Source organism: Lemur catta, chromosome 14, assembly GCF_020740605.2.
Source record: "Lemur catta isolate mLemCat1 chromosome 14, mLemCat1.pri, whole genome shotgun sequence".
Classification (NCBI taxonomy): domain Eukaryota; kingdom Metazoa; phylum Chordata; class Mammalia; order Primates; family Lemuridae; genus Lemur; species Lemur catta.
In genome coordinates this window covers 26808759-26828499 of record NC_059141.1, presented here as the reverse complement: position 1 = coordinate 26828499, position 19741 = coordinate 26808759, and the positions used below count along the sequence as shown (strand labels likewise).

Below are 19741 nucleotides of genomic sequence, written 5' to 3'. Positions count from 1 at the left end.
GATGAATTATCTAGGGACAATAAACAGAAAACTAGTTGGGAAATTTAATGTTGAAACCATTCAATTTCATTCTTGACCAAATTGAACAAAATACCACTGAGTTCAATTAAACATTTTCAACTCCTTTGAGGCAGAAAGAATATTTGGTTGCGTGGCTCTCACCTACACGTCTGGCTGTGCCAAGGTGGCCAGTGGTGGGCTGGGCTGGGGTGACTAGTCGGCTCACCACAGGCACCCAGATGTGCCCTTGATCATGTTTTGCTGAAGAGCAGTCAAGTGGGAATCATAGGAAGAGAGATGCTAGGTAAAGAGTCATTCAGTGGAAGGACAGCTCTGTGCAGGGGTGACAGACACCACCCTGAGCGAGATGTAATCACAGCCGGGCAAGGAGGCCACTGAAGCCACCATTCAGACCACCTAGACCGGTTCACTCACTGATCCACTCACCTTAAACAGCAATTATTCTTGCTGTTCTTCTAACTGCTATATAAGCTCTTCACTGGTCTCAAATAGATAAAAAGAAAATAAAACAAAATCCAGAAATAGATGGCATTAGAACTTTGACGTGAATGATCGTTCCAAACAGAACTGGCGGGGCGCTTGCGAGGGAGGGAGTGGTGATCTGTGTCATTGTCTGGCTTGGACTGTGCAAGGAATAGATTGGACACAATTTTTTTTTCAGGAAAAACTATAAGAATCCTACGTGAAAAGACATTTTGATTTTAAAAATGGTCTTTGTTATTTGAAAATAAAACTGACAAGCATTTTTTGCAGAAGAAATGGCAGCTTCAAAGTGTTGGGGAGACACATTTCAAAAGTCAATAATCAGATATTTTAATTTTCAGAACACCATAATTCAGATAACATTGACTTTTTTAAAATTTTTAATAAATTTTTTTTTAGCTCACCAGGTCTGCTTCCGGAGACATTGCCTTTTCATTCACTTTTTGCTAAAATGCCCTATTCAGAAATTCCCAAGTTTCCCAAGGTCTCTCTCTCATCTGATTTCTGATTTCTCTTTACAAGGCCTCCTATTCTCCCTTTCAGCCTCTTTTTTTTTTCTTTTTAACCTCCTACAGCCACCTTCAGTCTCATTTCCTACCATCTTGTCCAGGAAAATCCTAGATTTTATTTTTTGTTAAATCTGTCTAATCTTATAGACTCAACATAAAATGTTCCTTTTGGGGGAAGGAGGAAGATTCCATAGGTAAAGAGGCCCAAAACCAGAAGTTTAAAAATAAAAAAAACAGAAATTAAAGCCTTAGCAAATGTGGAATTGCTTTTCGCGGCAAGGAAATTTGGCAAGGGTCAGGCAGGAAGGCCAGAGCCAGATGGTCAAGGTGCCACTTACATGGGAAGCTCTCTGTTGTAATGTCCAAGTCTCCACCAGGGGCCCACCGCTTTGGTTATAGACACAGCAATGGATACATACACGGCGGCTGGGGCAGGTACTTGGGGAGACGACCGGAGGCAAGTTTCTTCTGTTGGCAGGAGAGATGAAGAGGCAGCTCGTGCCCCAGATGCCTGCTGCCAGGGACCCAGCCCAGCTGCTCGGGTGACAGAGGAAACGAACTGGGGCATGGGGAGCAAACTGCTGCCGTGCATGTGACAGCGGCAGAGTTCCCAGGCTGGTGGCTCAGAACACACATTACGTACAAATGTGCTCTATGGCGCAAACATAAACCACAGGAAATAGAAGTCCCAGCTCTCAAACTGAATTTCTGTATGTAGATATACAGCCTTTCATTGGAAAGGAAAATAAGAAATGATTGTAGGGGAAAATCTCTAGATAAGAAATTTAGAAACCTCAAATCCTGGCTCTGACTCTCCTAAGCCATAGGATATGGGGCAAGGTCCCCTGTTTCCTTCCTGACTTTAGTATCCTGACAAATGGCCTAATCTATCTGATGTGATCACCAAATGAGATGGTGATGTTCAGGTGCTTTGATAAATTAAAACAGTTATCCAAATGTAAAGTGTGATTATTTTCCTGTTAATTAGTTGGACCCATTGACCTTTACAGCAAAACCCTAAGGAGGGGGTTCTCCCTCCACAACATGAACTAGGTCAAATGATAGAAACAAATAGAACAGAGACAGGAAGGAAAAAGGAAACCCATCAAAATGTTATAAGTGGCTACTTGGGGGGGGGGTGGAGGTAGTAGGGAGGGATTATGGCTGTTTTTATTTCTGTGTTTTCCAAATTTTTTACAATAAGCATATACTTTAAAAGTAAAAATAACAAAGAAAGCTGGTTTCTAAAAGGATACTTCTCAAAAGTGAAGGCTATACCTCTCTTTCTTAGTATATAAGATTCAAAAACAGAGGAGCTAAGAAAAACAAAAAGAACAAAATATGCTCTGAAATAGGCAGCAATTTCCATAGTTACTAATACATTCTTTGGCTACGAAGACGATTAAATTAGAGAAAAAACCTGATTCCTGCTTTACCTGGGTCCACACATGTGGGTTAGAAATGGTGTGTTGAACCGTCTGGAGATATTTCATTCTCCGGCATATCTGCATCACATTGGGGTGGGGTGTCATTAATATTTATGCTATATTGCAAAATGTGTATCATTCAAGTGCCATAGGAAGCTGGTTCTAAAAGCATCAATCAGGGGAGGTGTCGAATCCCTTGACGTATTCATTGCACATGTATGAAAAGGATCCTGGATTTTATTGCTTGGCCAACTTCCTAAATTTTAGAGCAACTTCACACTCTTCAACTCACCCAGGACAGGCTGGGGAAGGATCGGAATCGACTGCTTGTCCCTTTTTTATTTCATCCTACATTCCAATACATTGAGCTATTTTAAAACTTGATTCTGTCATCCACCCTCCTTCATAAACACGTGAGCTCAGTTTACACCCTGTGTCTTGACCCAGATTATTGGTGTTGAGGAGGAAAATGCTGTGGCCAGGAAGGATGGCTCTCCTTATGTACATCCACCTAACAGTTGAGCACTTGCCAAATCCCATTGTGCAGGTGGGTGGAAACCAACCAGATGATGCTACCATCCTGCCTAGAGCTTCATGATGGGTCGACAGGGTACCATTGGAAGGCATTGCCTTCAGTGAAAGGAAGATGCAGCATCAGGTCATCCCCAGTGAAGGGTTTTGTTAGTACCCACTCTGTGCAATATTTGTTAAGTTCTGGAGACACAAAACAGTAGCTCCTCCTGCAAGCAAGGAGTTTACCATCAGACAGGGGAGCCAGGAATTGTGCTTTTGTTGTCACCTGGAATTAAAAAATAGCATTCCATACATTCCAAGGCTGAACGGCCTGCCCAACCCTTTCCTTTCAGCCTTCTTGTATTTCTTTGGTTTAGTTTTATCTGACCTGGCTGCTTGTACTTTCCATCCAGTCACTATGCAACATTTGACACGTGGCTTCTGCGTCACTCATTATCCTGAAACCTGTCAATTGAAGAATGGTGAGGTTCATAGATTTGGAAAGAAGAGCTTTATTTCTTATAAAGGGTTGCACCCTGCAGGCAGCCACCTTGCAGGCCGGGAAACAGCCTCAGGCAGAAGCCGAGAGCAAGCACTTCCAGGGAGGGGTAAAGGGAACATGAATCTATGCTGAGTGGGGTGGCTGAATGTATGTATTTAATAAGCTGTAGGAGGAGTCGTGAGGATTTATGAAAGGAGAAACATGCGCATGTGCAGTTGAGCCCTCCTACCACTTCATGGGTCCCATGTTTAAAAAATGGCAGCGTTATTATGGTCCAAGGGTGGAGTTTTCAACCCTTTGAAGTCAAAAGGTGAAGCAGAGGACACAAAGGTCCCCTGTGCACAGCCTCCATAGACTGGTCAAAACCAGTCCGTTGTGCCGAAACCACAAAAGACAGGGGCAGTCATGAGGCTGGTTGAAATCTGCAGTGGAGTCTTTCCAAAGGGCTGATTTCAGTTTAACCCTCAGGGAAGAAAGTGTAATGGCAGCTAGTGAGGGAAGGGGGTATAACTAGGCGTGTCTGACCTCCCATCCCGTCAGGGCTGGGATTTCAGCTTTTAAGGTTTCTCTGGGGTCCCCTTGGCCAAGAGGGGGTCCATTCAGTTGGTTGGGGGGTTCTCAAACCATTGCCTCCAAAGTCCCTAGTAATCTCATGATAGTAAAATCTGTGATTTTTCCACCCGAATGTTGGTAAAGACTCTCTCCTCGACCCAAACTCTAGCGTGGCTTCTAGCAGCTTAAGGCCAAGTCTCTAGGATGGTCCCCTGTAAAATGCCTGCCTGAGGAATCTCCTTGCTGCCAGGAGTTTGTTTGTTCTACCCAAACCTTGGCAGCAGGCAGATAGGCCCCTGAACCTCCTCTTAGAGCAGGTACTTTTATTGCAATTATAAATCCTTGCTCTGCCCTTTGAGATGCAAATCTTCTAACCATCCAGAGCTGTCTTCCAAGGACCTGAGGAATGCAAACATTTGTGCATATAACTCTCACCTCCAGTCTCTGTGGGTGGGCAAGGGCCTAACTTCAGGGGGCACCTTGCTCTAACTTGCACCACAGAGGTTTGCTTGTCCTCCAGATAAACTCCAGTTAACAAACCCAGCCTAGTCACATGGACCAATCCCCCTGCCACCCTCCCCTGGGCTCTTTCCCCTAGCACGCCGCAACCTTTAAGGAGTCTCCTGCCTTTTGTTCCTACCAAGTTGAGTTCAGTTCACACTGAACCCTCATCATTATTACTGAATAAAACCATCCCTACCACTTTAACTAGTGTCCAGCTTTGTTTATCTTTGACAATGTTCTACACTTTAAATTTGTGGTGTCTGAAACCAAAATATTCAAAGTCATTGTTTGCAAAATAAACAGAACACCAGATGAAAGAGCTCAGTCACCTGCTCTAGAAAATAAGACATTGGTCTGGCTCATCTCCAGGCCCCTTCCAGGTCAAGTGTCCAAACACAAATTCACTGGTTTTTCTCACTTTCTCCCCTCTACCTTGAATGCCTTCCTCTTCTACCACTCTGCTTCTGTGACCTAAGACCCATGAAAGCCCCCAGAGGACAGGCCTTCCTCCCTGCAATGCCAGTGGGGTTCATTGCCTGGTGGGCTCTCAGCTGTCCGCATTGACAAGCAAAGGCTCATCCAGTCCCTTCTCTGACTGCAAGAGCTTCGTGTAGACCTCCTCTGCAGACCTTAGACAATTTCCTTATACCTGGTAGCCTTCAAGAAACATTTGCTCAAATAATGATTCATCTGGAAAATATGAAACCAGCCCAAGGAACTTGTGTTTACTAAGAGTTATTTTTGTATTTAAAAAATTTTTGTTCTATAATATGTGAGTATTACTTTGGTAATCAGCAATGCAATAAAGACTTTATTTTTATAAATTCAGGAACATGGAATGTAAACTTTAGTCCTGCTCTGGTCCAAATAACTTTCTATTTCAAAATGTGTGGCTTTGAATTATGAAAACTTTCATACTCCCATTTAAGATGGGCCAAAAAAATCAAGACAAAATCCTCTCAGTCATAAGCATAGCAGGGCTGGAAAGAGATACCTGTCTTCATTGGTGCTAGCAGGAGGTTGGCATAAAGTTGGATAAAACTGCTTGGTTTTTCTTGTTTCAAGGGTTCTGAAACAGATTAGTTACTAAGGGAAATTGGCAGGAGGGTTTGTAAACCATACTCAGTCAGTAAATGACTATTTAAAGTCATTGTTTGCAAAATAAGTAAACATCAGGTGGGAAGAACCAAGAATGACCTCTTCCTGGAAAGAAAACAGTTTTAAAGACAAAGATAACAGCAGGTGACCATGCACAAGGACCAGAGAAAGTCAGACTGGGGCTGGAGTGGGGTGTGCCTCTGTCCCCAGGCAAAGATGCACTGCCACTTTCTTCACAGAGGGCTTTCTGTTAATAATTATACCATCCCAGAGGCAGGACCAACTAGGAAAAGAAAGGCAGGAAGTATAAGGAAACTGGTGTCTGACAAAAAAAACAAAAACTTAGAACTGAGATATTTTTAGTTAATCCCATAACCCAGAGCTTTCTGGACATCTAGGTGCTACAATTCTTGTAAATCCTTTACCACATGTATTATTATATACTTAATGTGTTTCTTTGAATTATCCCTAAACTGATTCATTTAAAAAATTTTAGTCTTCTCCTAAGGAATAATATCCATAAAAACCAAGGTCTGATATGCATGATTTAAAATATAGATATAAATAAACACATGGGCTTTCTAAACATTCAGTTGTGCACCCCCTAAAATTATCTCACATATCTGCAGAGAAATGGGTGCCATGTTGGAAAACACAGCTGTAATTGAGCCCAAAGACCAGGGTGGGAATCAAGTCTAGGCTGGGGCAGTTCAAAACAGATCTTTCTCTGCAGCAGTGTTTCTCAAATTTGAGTTCTTGGGCTGTGGGGTGGTTTTAAGATATAGTTGCTCCTGTGGACAGGCAGGGATTTTTCCCTTCCTTTGCATCTGGGAGGGCTGGTGACCACTTCAATCAATGGGGTAGGGCGCAAGTGACACTATGTGACTTTCCCTGGAACCCCAGGGCCTCAGGTAAAAATTCTGAGCCTTCTCAGACAGACCACGTAAAGGTGCTCTGCCCCTGGCTGTGCCGAGCCCAGGCTTCCAGCCCTCCTCGCCAAGGTGGCGGAATGTGGAATCACATGGCGCATCAGGACCCATCAGAATTACACAGCACAGAAGGACCACCCAGCTACGCCTGCCTGAAGTCCTGATGCACAAAATTGTGAGATATTAAAAAAAAATGTTGGTTTTTTAAACCGTTACATTTTGGTATCATTGGTTATGCCACAGTCGATAACTAAAACAGACTGACTGTATCAGAATCACCAATGGAGCTTATCAAAAGGCATATTCCTAGGCTTCAAGTGCGATTTAGGGAAACTGAAGTCATTGGGCAATGGGACAAGCGGTCTGAATTTTAACCTGTTAATAGCTTCCTGGGTGTCTCTGATAGACACTAGAGTTTAGGAGACATTGCTTTAGAGCTACTGAGTCATTCATTCATTTATTCGGTCTATCATCATCTATTGACCACTATTATGAGTCTGGCCATGTGCTGGGCACCAGGCGTGGTTATAACCCAGAGACTGTGCCACTGTCCCTGCCCTCAGGGACACCCAGGACCAAGACGAACACATGATAGTTAAATACTAGTTGAAGGAGGAGACCCTGACTCTTCTTTCCTGTGGGAATCTGAGGGACAAATCCCAGTTCAGAATTACTATCATCAGTTCAAGACCTCCTAGCTTAGTTCAAGACATTCATAACTGGTCATGACTAAGAAACTAGGTGAGAATTGAATTCACAGATATTTCGGGAAGGGCCATCTCAGCAGCACCTTGGGGTCTTTGGAAGAGGTTGGAGGTGGCTGCCTGAGGATTTCTGTCACCTTTTATTATAAGGCCTCCGTGGGCAACTTAGGGATGACCACAGCCCCATCCCAGATTTATTTGCTCTTGAAAATGACATTCACGTGTATTTTTTCCCCTAAGTAGAAAATGATGATACATAGTTCATGACATAAAATGGGAAAATATAAAAAAGTATTTCAAACAACAAACAAAACCTCCCTCAGGGGTCTAACCACAGTCTAGTGGAACGTTAAGAGGTTGCTTGAGTCGGGCACACCTGGGTTTGAATTCTGGCTTCATGTAACCTCTCCCAGCCTTGGTTTTTTCATCTGCAATTATACTGGCCGGCTCACAAGGCTGTTATGAGGATTAAGTAAGAATATATACACGTGTGGGGGTCAAAAATAATCATTTTTGGTGATAGTCTAGTATTTCTTTCTAGTCTGTTTCTTTTGTATATACCAGTATTCATTCATTATTGTTTATGGTATAGCATTTCCCCCTAGCCCCCCAGGTGTTCTGGACGCCCCGGCAGAGGAAGGGTGATGCCCAGAAGAATCCTAGGTGAAAATGTGGTGGTGAGGCCAGGTGTGGTGGCTCACTCCTGTAATCCTAGCACTCTGGGAGGCCAAGGTGGGCGGATCCTTTGAGCACAGTAGTTCCAGACCAGCCTGAGCAAGAGTGAGACCCCATCTCTACTAAAAATAGAAAGAAATTATATGGACAGCTAAATATATATATAGAAAAATTAGCCGGGCATGGTGGCGCATGCCTGTAGTCCCAGCTACTCGGGAGGCTGAGGCAGTAGGATCACTTAAGCCCAGGAGTTTGAGGTTGCTGTTATGCCACGGCACTCTAGCCCGGGTGACAGAGTGAGACTCTGTCTCAAAAAAAAAAAAAAAAAGAAAAGGAAATGTGGTGGTGAAGGAGCAGAGAGGTAGGAGAGGCCAGAGAGGCGCCTGAATTTGGAAGATGAGCCCCAGGGCTCCTCCTTGGCACACCCGTCTCCCTCAGAGGTTTAGGCAAAAGCCAGAGCCCAGAGAGCCTGACACCCTCCCTGCGGCTTCTCCGTCTTGGTGTGTAGCTATGGCAACTGTTCTTTCAGATTTTCTGGGACAGTTCTACATGTCCTGCAGTCTTCTCGTAGCCTGTATAATATTGTATATAAAATATCGAAACGAATTCTATGCGAGAGCAGCAAGGGCACTGTGTCCAGTAGTGTCATACAGGAAGTGCTGCTCCACCTGTATTTCTGCCCCGGGGTGGAAATCGGTTTCCTTGTTGTCATGACACCCATCCAGATGTTGTTCCTTCTGCAACAAGGAGGAAGGTGGGCAGCTCCCTCTGTTGCCACAGAGGAAGCACAAAGTCTCAGATGGTCAAGCATCCAGGCTTTGGATTAAGACAGAGTCAGGATCAACTCCCTGCTCCACTAATTAATTATTAGCTGGGTAGACTGTTTAACGTCTCCAAGGCCCTCTCTTCTCATTTTCCGACGGGGATGATAGTATCTATCTCATGGCATTATTGATAATTAAATGAAGTGATGTATGGAATGTGTCTGCCAGAGTATCTGGCACATAGCAGTATTCCAATATTATGAAGATCTTCAATATTGGAGTATTCAGAGCAGAGAGAAAACCACAGTACCAGCAAGTAGACAAACAGCTGCCACAACACAGAGATAAGAAACTGTCAGCAGGGCACGGCGGAGGCAGCGAGTCTCCTTAGCAATACCGTGTGGTAAGGGCTCAGAACTGAAAGTGAACAAACGCACAACTGGAGACCGAATAGTCTGCAAGGGGCTGATGACAGCCAGACGTGAGGAAGCACATGGCAGCCCAGACCTAGGGGGTCACACAGAGAGGGTCAGCCCGACCTGAGCAACAGAAGAAGATGGGAAATACAGACGGGGAAAGAATGGAGATTATTCTCTAAACAGCATTTCTTAAATTACTTGTGGTATCGGACCAGTTTTTAAAAAATTTGTGGCAGACCTATGCTTCCATTTTTTTAGAAAGCCACAATAAAACTATTGTGGTGATGTCAAATTGCAATTAGTGTCTAAATGCTGACTTACAATGTCTGTGCTTACCTTGCCAGGAACCAGGGACGAGCAGTACTGAACTCTGAGTAGCACGGGCTTAAGAGGTTTTGTTAGTTAATTTTTTTTTGGTTGTTTTTGTGTGTACTTAATATTATTGTTGTTGTTTTGTTTAGTTTGCTAGTTGCTTAATGAGCAGGAATGGGAAATTTAAATCAGAGTTGTCCTTCATAGGATGTACAGCCCGTCACCCACAAACTTGCTTACATTGACTAAGAAATGCACATGATCCTCATGCAACAGTGTGAGCGCAGACGTTCCCACGCCGTCCTGGGGAATCCCAGGAGAGTGGCGTAGGCGTGTTGGGGCCAGTGTGGATGGAGAGGGCCCTGAATTTAGAAGTGGAGCCCCAGGGCTCTCCCCAGAACACCCTTCTCCCTCTGAGGTTTAGGCAAAGCCCTATATATTATACTAATATTATCATAAATAATAACATATCATAAACATAATAATACTATCATTTCCCTCCAAAGGGCAGAAATATAGATGGAATAACACTCCCTATATAAGCCTATTAATCCTTTTATTGTCTTCTTAAAGTCCTAACATGAATCTTTCAAGAAGTTTATTATAAATAATTTTTGGAATTCTATGGACCTAGAATGGGGCAGCAGTCACCTGTCTTCCCTTAACTGTTGTAAAATGTTGCTTTGCCAGGATTTATTTCTGACTGGTGCTGCTGCCTGTCCCACTGTCCAGATGGTCTCAGCTTTGACCTCCATCCCGCACCTCTCTCCCAGCACCAACCTCAGATCCCAACTGTCAACCAGATATCCTCATTTGGATCTCCTGCCATCCTTCAAATGCAACATGCCTGAAATAAACCTCAATTCCACTGCCCTACCCCTTCCCCAAAGAGACACAACTTCCTAAATCCCCATTTCTGCCAAAAGTTCTGTGACCTTACTATGATCTATGCTGGAGTGACATTTGACTCCCCCCTCCACTTCACCTTTTATAGGTGAGCAAATGCCAGGTGTGCATCGTATTTCTCCTTTGCCTTCCTTCCTGGTGCCACAGGAACCAGGCTGGGTTAAAGTCATCTTACACTCAGTCTATCGTTTCTTCTCCCTAAGGAGCTCCCCATCCCTCCCCACCCCATCACTCTCCCCTCCAAATCATTGTGTGTTCCAGATTAGTCTATTTAAATGACACTGTCATGCTATCGATGCTCTGCTAGCAAAAGCCTGCACCAGCTCCACACTCCAGACAGTAAGATCCAACCTCCTCAATAGGCTTCTAAGACCCTCTAGGATGTGATTGTTCCTACCAACTCAGCCACATTTGCAGCTGCTTCCCAACATACACTCTCCACTCCAATCCTCCTGTCCTTCTGGCCTCTGAACCTATTCTCTCAGGAGAATCCTAAGTCCTGCCTTCCAGGCACCTCATTCCTACCCATGCGTCAGGACTGGATGCACTCCCAGCTCTTCCTCAGCCACCCGCCTCTCCCAGCTCACCCCATGCCCTTTCCCTTCTCTGAACACTGGCAGATCTTGTCCACTTCATATCTCATCACAACTCACGTTGTTAACTCTCAATTTCGCGTAAGATACTAATGTCCAGGAACTTCCCTCTTATTCTTTGGTACTCAGCCCCCTCCCGTCACTACTACCGCCACCACAAGGAACCTCAGTGTATATATGCTTGTGAATATGATAGCAAACTGAAAACACCCAATGAATCAGGGTCAATCAAGAATAGAAGACAGAGGGAGGGGAAGCCATGGAAATGAAGTAGGGCAAGGAAGAGAAAATACTTCTATTTTTTCTTTTGAACACCGGGGTATGCTATTTGCTGTTGCTATTTCTCAGGTGTATAGACTACTTGAACTGAAAGAATCTTGAAAATCTCTGGGTCTAGTGATATGACACTGACTGTGAAGACTTATTAAAAATTAGCAACAACATACCTGACCCAGAAAAGACAATCAAAACGGATAAGTATCATTTACCAGCAGTGTGACCACCAGGATGTCACTTAACCTCTCTGTTCTTCAGTTTCCTCATTTTGGCTGTTAGAGCAAAGGACCCCTGCCCTGTTTTGTAGCACAAGCTTGTGCTTTTAAAAACACATAAAGCAAATTTCCCAAAGCCTGGTCACAACTATTTGTGGTTTGTGAGATCAATTTAATGGGATGTTGTCATGGTCTCAATGTTTGTGTCCTCCCAGAATTCTTATGTTGAAACCTAATCACCAAGGTGATAGTATCAGAAGGTGGGGCTTTAGGGATTTGATTAGGTCATGGGGGCTCCACCCTGAAGGATGATATTAGTGCCCTTACAGAAGAGGCCCCAGAGAGCTGCCTTCCCCTTCTACCGCGTGAGGACACATAGCAGTCATCGTCTATGAAAAATGAGCCCTTACCAGACATAGAATCTGTCAGTACCTTGATCTTGGACTTCCCAGCCTCTAGAACAGTGAGCAATAAATTTCTGTTGTTTATAAATTACCAGCCTAAGATAGATTGTTATAGCAGCCCAAATAGACTAAGACAGATGTTATAAGCATATCTACATCTGTACCTATTTTTATTCTATTTTGGGTCAATGTATAAAATGTATTTCTGTGAGTCACAGTCAAACAAGTTTGAAAGCCATTGGATTAACATCCTTCACAAATAAAAATGAAATGGCACTCCAAAACCATATGTGGAGTGTTAGGTGCTACTTTAAGAATAATTTCCTCTTCCATCTTCTCTGGACCTTAGTTTTCCACTGATGCCAACGTCTTGCTAATGTTGTCTGACTGTTTCTTGCATCTGATTGTAACATAGCCCACTGCTGCCACACTAATTCATATAGAGAGAATTCTCTCGCAGGAAGACCGGAATTCTCCATACCTGTGGTCAGATCTAGTGTGCATCTTTCTCCAACAGATAGAACACTTGGAAACCTCAGAGAAAGAGGAAAGCTGATTTTGAATACTCCTCCAGCTGGTAACTTTGTCTTGCATTTTGCAGTGATTCTGTCACCCACATTGTAGCAGAGAACAACTCAGGTTCAGACGTTCTGGAGTGGCTTCAGGTACAGAAAATAAAAGCCAGCTCACAGCTAGAAGTCCTCGATGTTTCCTGGCTGATAGAATGTATGAGAACAGGGAAACCGGTGGAGACGACAGGAAAACACCAGCTTGTTGTAAGTGTCATCATTGTGATTTTCATTGTCGTTTGACTGATGCTTAAGAATATGTGCTTAAAATCAATGGACCTGGGTTAAACCCCAGATTCTCTGCTTACTTCCTATGTGACCTTGGGCAAGTCACTTAGATTTGCTGAGCTTCCGTTTCCTCCTCTATAATATGAGATTAAATAATGCTGACCTCATAAAGTGGTCATGAGGATGAGAATAACATTCATGAAAAGCACTTAACACTGTGTGTGATATGTAGTAGGCACTGAATAAATGGTAGCTATTTTTATGAATGTGTTTATGCACAAATATTCCAAAATACTTAAGCCTTGATGTTCTTGTAGCCAGAAAAGCAGGGGGCCCCTAGTTCCTACTTTTTTCTTACTATGATCAATCAGAATAAAAAAAAATATATGTATAAAACTAAGCCCTCAATTCCAAGTCTTTGACCATTAGTGCTAGAGTCTTTGGGAAAAGGGGTTGGGCCATAACTACATAAGTTTGCAGAAAAGAAAAATTATATTTAATTTGGTGGTCCTTTTGCATGTTTTTTCCTGATTTCAAAATAATAAATGTTAATAACAGAAAATTCAGTTATTAGAGATGTGTATAACATAAAATTTAAGTCTCATAATTTTATCCACCTTCCAGAGACAACTGCTTCTAATTTTTTTCTTCACACATACCTGTTATTATTACCATTAATTGTAATCTAACATGGATGCTTCTGCATTTCTTCAGGCAAGGAGCGACTGTTCAGCTAGCCCCAACCCAGGCCCCCAGAAGACCCCACCACTTGCTGTACAAAAGATCTCCCAGTACGCGTGTCAGAGAAGAACCACTTTAAACAACTGTAACCACATATTCACGGTAATGGGACCTCAGTGCCCATGTAGCTACTTTCCATTGACCTGCAAATTAAATTTTGAATTTTTCTGAAAATCTGGGAAAATTTTGCCCCTACCTGCACATCACCCCAGCCTGATCTCTGGTTCTTTTTTCTGTTAAGAATAGGTCTCCTGCTTTCCTGGAAATGGAAAAATATATTTGGGTTATATCCTTTAGAGATAGTAGAGTACCATTTATTAAGAGTTGTCATTAATGGGCACTATACTTGTCAAAGGCAGATATTCTGAAAAGACAAATGCTGTAATTAGTCTAAAACGTAGTAACAGCAAATTACATGGAAATAGCAATAAAGCATCAGCAGTCTTTTCTGGGAAACCAAAAGATTGAGCAGACCCTTCTGATATTAACTGGCTTGGACAAGTCAGTTCCTCTCCATGAGCCTCAGTTTTCTTATCCATTCAATAAGAAATTCCATAGATCTTCTCTAAAGCTCCACCTAGCCCTGAAGTTTGGGAATTGTGTTTCAAATGGCCCTACGGGCTCACAACTGCTTGGCACCTCGCCTAGAGTCAGCGGTCAGCCGGAGATGACTTGCAGTAGTATATCAAATACAAAGCTTCTCATTTCTAGACTTCTAGCCCCACACGTGCGAGAAGGATCAGGAATTTGCAGCTACTGGGCACACTGAGCATGGGGTCACACAGTTGCTGCTTCTTTCTCCTCTGCTGGAAATGCAAACACGCCCTACCTTAATAACCCTGCCTGGATCTGTGTGCTCTGTGCTGGCACTCACTCATTCAAAAAGCCCACGTAAAGCGCTGGCTGTGCTTTATGTACGTGCTAAGAAATGGGGACCCCCAGTGATCAAGGCAGAACCCTGGCCGCAGGCAAGTGGGGAAGACAGCAAAGAGGGAAGGATGATGGTGCCAGTCATGACTAGCAGGAAGCAGTAAGCACCAGATAATTTTTTGGTGAAATCATTCCTGAATATCTAACTAAAGTCAACTCCAAGTTTCCTTATAATGCACTCTCGTGCCTGTCTTTTCAATTCAGCTCCACTCAATGCCACAAGGGAGGAGGGCAAAGGTACCGGGGACCCAATCTTGACCTTCAAGGAAAGAGTCAAGCAGTTTTCCAATATTTAAAGGAGAGCAAGAGGCGTTTGCAAGTGACCGCTGGCTCAGGGGATTGGACACAGAACTTTTGCTTATCTGGTTTTATCCTTTAGGATGCCTTTGAGATACTGGCCGAAAATTATGAGTTTAAAGAAAATGAAGGCTGTGCTGTGACATTTCTGAGAGCAGCTTCTGTATTGAAATCTCTACCATTCACAATCATCACTATGAGGGACACAGAAGGAATTCCCTGCCTGGAGGACAAGGTGAAGTGTATCATAGAGGTAAGGGTGAGGTGGGCTATGACCCACTTCCCAATAAGTAGGAGGGGCGCGGGGTAGGGGGGAGCAGCTAACAGATTTTCTTGTCACCTCTTTCTCTCTCTCTCTCTCCTGTCTCTGTCTCTCTACATGTGTGTGTGTGTGTATGTGTGTATCCATCTAGACATATGTATTAATAAACAACATGTAGAAATAGATATACAAAGATAGATGCACATTATGTATAACCCATACCCCAATATTATCACATCTGGAGCTACATGGGGCCAGGTAGTGGAAATAGAGGAACTCTCCCATATGGTTATTAACACGGTGAAAGACTCAAGTGACCTAAAAGCTTGACAGCAGGGGCATGGTCTGGTTTCAAACACAGGCTGCATGGAGGACTGCAGTTTCACTCAGGGGGCGTCACCTCCAGCACAGTGGTGGGTGTGACATGAAATAGAGCTGCTTCTGCCTCTGCACTTCTGTGTTTATTTATTGAACGATGTTTAAGGATTCCCCAGCAAGGCACGCTGGTCATGTGGTAGCAAGTGTCAGTATAGTCAAGCGCAAGGAATATTATTCAAGGAAAATAATCTGAACTCTACTTGGAAGAGGGTGGCTCTGAGCTAGACACATACAGCTTGAACATGGATTGGCTTTTCAGTGGGTTCAAAATAACCTGCTCAATTGAAAAGTTCTCTTATTTCAGAAAGTTCATATACACCGGAGAGAAAATTATCACAAATATTTGGACATATATTTTTCAGCGAATATTTTGGTTTGGGATTCTCTAGATTTGGACCCTAATCATTCTGATCTTTGTTCCTGAGGATTATAAAGGGGTCTTTGGATATATGATGAGCTAGGATTTTCGGGATTAAGGGAAACGTCTTGTTTTCTCCAGATCAGCTAGGGAAATGTTCTGCATTCACGGGTGTGCATTCCATGAGAAATCAAGCTGCTAGAGCTGTGAATTAGAGAGTCTTAGACAGTGAGTGTCCACCATCAGTAATTTAAAATATTTTTCAACTGTACATATAGGAAATTATTGAAGATGGAGAAAGTTCAGAAGTTAAAGCTGTGTTAAATGATGAACGATATCAATCCTTCAAAGTAAGTGATTTTATATATATTTATTTAAAAAAATTTTTTTTCAGTTAATCTTATTTCTTATTCTAGTTGGTTGTATTAGTCAGTTTGGGCTGCCATAGCAAAATACCACAGACTGGGTGGCTTAAACAACAGAAGTTTATTTTATCACAGTTCTAGAGGCTGAAAGTTCTAGATCAAGACGCCAGCATGGTTAGTGTCTGGTGAGGGCTCTCTTTCTGGCTTACAGATGGCTGCCTTTTCGCTGTGTCCTCACATGGTGGGGAGAGAGAGAGAGAGAGAGAAAGCCATCTCTCTGGTGTCCCTTCTTATAAGGACACAAATCCCATCATGACAGCCCCACCCTCATGACTTCATCTAAACCTAATTACCTCCCAAAGGGCCCATCTTAAATACCATCACTCTGGGGATTAGGGCTTCAGCACACGAATTGGGGGTGGGGAGGGCACAATTCAGTCCAGAGCAGTGGTCGAGTAACAAAATGCCTGAGTAAATACAGGTGCCCCAGGTTATTGCCATGCTATGGTAACATACAAATCATTAATACCTTACCTTTCAAGAGTCTGTCATGCATGGGTACAAATATCATGGGGACATGAGGACCATAGGGACAGGGCAAACCTGCTCTTAAAAAACAAACCTATCCTGGGAAGTTCCTCACTGCATCTTAATTTACTTGAAAGCAAGGTTTGTTACCTCCTAATTTTCCCTACCTTAGGGCTGCAGGTAGAAGGGACTTCTGCCCATTTCTTCAGTGCAGAAGAGATGCCCAGGCCTCAAGTGTGGCCGTGAGCAGGAGCCCAGGCTTGGAGTGTAGATAGACCAGGGTTTAAGGTTGGGCTCTGCCACTTACCAGCTGTGTGATGGTGGAAAAACTATATGACCTACATGAGCATCCCTCTTCAAAATGTGAGGGTAGGTGTGCAGGGCATGACTGTGTGCAGGAGACTCTTGGCAAAGGGGAGAGCCCGATGGGGATAACTTATCATGCATGGACAGCACCAGCAATTGTCGACTGGACAGTACCTAAGCCCTACACAGTTGCCAGAACCTGCCCCTTACCTCTGTTTCATGTCGTAATACCACATGTCACGAAAGGACTCACCTGAAACAAAAATGCCTCTAAACTATTTCCAACACCCATCTGCTTGTCGTATTGAGGAAAAACTGGGTCATTTGCTTATATTTTTTCTTATTGCCTGAGATCTTGAAATGGTCATGACTTGGTTGTCATGATTATTATTTTTAGAGACTGATGGTATGCCTTTCTCTCCATTTTAGCTCTTTACTTCTGTATTTGGAGTAGGGTTGAAGACCTCTGAGAAATGGTTCAGGATGGGCTTCAGAACTCTGAGTAACATAAGGTCGGATAAAAGCCTGACATTTACACAAATGCAGCGAGCAGGTAAATTGCATCTCCTAATAGTCATTTTTTGTCATGGGTCGCTCAGACTGTGGTAGAGATCTAAGTCAGATACACTGCGACTCCAATCCGGGGGTGCTGGGATACTTTTTTGGCACCTGTTGATGCTTGATTCCAGATCCTGGCTCCAGTACTTTCCATCTATGTGATCTTGAGCCAGTTAGTTAAAATCTTTGAGCCTTAGTTACCCTGTCTATAAAAGGGAGATAACATTGACACTTAGCTGGCAAATAAATCAGATGATGCAGGCAAAGCCCTTAGCATGTGTCTGGCACAGAGCAAAGGCACACTTCTTGGTGGCTCTTGTTGCTCCTTCATCCAGATGTCAAGCCAGGCTGCACCGCTGCTCTGGTTCTCCCTGACTCTTGGGTCCTGGCTGTCTCCCTGGGTAAGAGTTGTGGGAAAGGAGTTAAGGACAGAGGACACATTGGCATGGACTTTTGGGGGGAATAAAGAACACTTAAACAAACTAGAGTCATTGCCTGGAACAAATGTGAATGTGCTTCAGAAACTATAGAACACCAGGAAAGTGGAAGGGAAATGGTGGAAGTCTAGACACAGGGTTGATCTACCCAACGAGACGCCTTAGCCTGAGAAGAGAAGACTGTGGTGAGACGTGAGAGCTGCCGTCTCCCATCTGAAAGCCCAGCAGGGCCTCCCAGAGGTGGAAGGTGACTTGGTCACTTCCATTTATGGAGAGTCCCAGCAAATTTTTGAAAAATGAAGAAATGCCAATACAGGGTCAAAAAAACTGTGTGTTTTAAACACTTACTTTTTATATGCAATAGGAATACGATACAACTGTGACTCGAAAGGGGGCCACAGCCACGGTCCCCAGCACTATGGCTTCTGGAGTTACCGAGAGTGATGGAGTCATCAAAATTTGTATTGATGTGAAAGGGAATCTTCTACCAGAGGAGACCAGGAAAAGAAAAGAAAGTAAACGGCTATCTTCTACTGAAATAATGATTTAAAAAAGGAAAAAAAAAGCAGTAGTAGAGAAAGTAAATCAAATCTTGGTGGGTCCTATCAGTGGTATCATAGAAGACCCCTACTCATCTTTTATAAAGTTGCTAATCCCTGAACGATTGCTAAGAAGCTTTAGAAGTATTAGACATAAGTACCAAGGGAATGGTTTAGAATGATGTTAAAGACTCTCAATGCTTATTGAGAAATTGGGAGGCTGTGTAGTGTTTCAAGTAGATGAAACCCTTATCAAATGATGTCAAGGGCTCTCAGGATCTAAGGAGCTTCCATTTCCCTAGCTTGGTAAACTGGATTCTTCCTCTTCCCATTGGGTTCTTCCAACCCAGTGAATGAAGCAGCCGCTATTTATTAAATCAATTGGTGATTTCCATCAGACTGCTTAATGCTGTTAGTTCAGTGTAGAAATCCAAGAGTGCCCTCCCACCATTTCACACTTAGAACCCCAAAATAAATGGTCTATATGCATCCTTTGGAGCAGCAGTACAGTGAATGGAATTGCCATTGTACAATACTACAAAAATAAGCTAATTGAACAGGTTGAAAGTATGTTCTTTGCTGTAAGTGTGATTCACCGGTCAGGTGGAAAACCTGATTTGGTTTTATTTATAAGTGCACTTGATTGCAGTTCGCTGAGGCTTGAGCATTCACGTGCCACATTTGCCTTGAAAAGCCTATTTCTGAAATATAGCAGCACATATTTAACATTATGCAGTGTGATATATAATAAGTTAACTGCCCTGCCAGTTAACTGCCCTGCCATACCAAAAAGCCAATTAAATTGCTTTCATGGATGTCAACAAATTATCATAGTACTTCCATGTCCTTTCCTGATATCTGCACATGTTCTTAAAAAAATAGTTGCTAATTATGACTTTTGGATCGTATACATCACTAAATAAGCACAGGCATTTGTTGATGGCAATTTCTGTGTTATAAATGTATAGCCTAATAGAGCGTTGCTTTTTAGATCAAACTTCGCCCATCCCCCATGACCATGTTGCAAAAATTTTTTAAATGTGGCTTTGTACAAAAAAAAGAAAAAAAGGAGAGAGAAAGTATCAGTATTTATATGAAAATAGTAGTTTCCACAAGTAATGTGGCTATGTATATTAGTATGAACATCATCTTGCTCCTGCCAACATGTTTCTGCGACGGTCCCCATCTAGAAATGACACGGCAAGTTTGAATTTCAGAACTTTGTGAACAGGATGTTTGAGCCAAATGGCCTCCCTGCTGCCTCCCTCTTGCAACCCTGGGGTGGGAAACAAGGACCCATAGATTTACTCTGCGTCATTTTGGAGGGCCAGTAGTGGGTGAAAATGCAAGGAAGTAGACTTAAGCTGATCAAAAGAAAGAACAGCTGCGATAGTTACAGCGAGGAAACGGGCTGCCTCGGGAGGTATCCAAGTTCCCCA

At 43.2% G+C, this 19741-nt stretch overlaps 1 protein-coding gene across 3 annotated transcripts in view; it reads left to right on the top strand.

Annotated features, from left to right (window-relative positions):
* The window catches only part of DNTT (DNA nucleotidylexotransferase), a 28188-nt gene that overhangs the window by 640 nt on the left and 7807 nt on the right, over positions 1 to 19741 (top strand). For 2 of the 3 annotated variants that reach the window (XM_045567851.1, XM_045567852.1), the window contains exons 2-6: positions 12408 to 12582; positions 13318 to 13446; positions 14654 to 14824; positions 15848 to 15919; positions 17198 to 17321. In XM_045567851.1, coding sequence (XP_045423807.1) covers positions 12408 to 12582; positions 13318 to 13446; positions 14654 to 14824; positions 15848 to 15919; positions 17198 to 17321 — 671 coding nt within the window. The remainder of the gene's footprint in view (positions 1 to 12407; positions 12583 to 13317; positions 13447 to 14653; positions 14825 to 15847; positions 15920 to 17197; positions 17322 to 19741) is intronic. The other variant, XM_045567853.1, reaches the window with a different exon arrangement.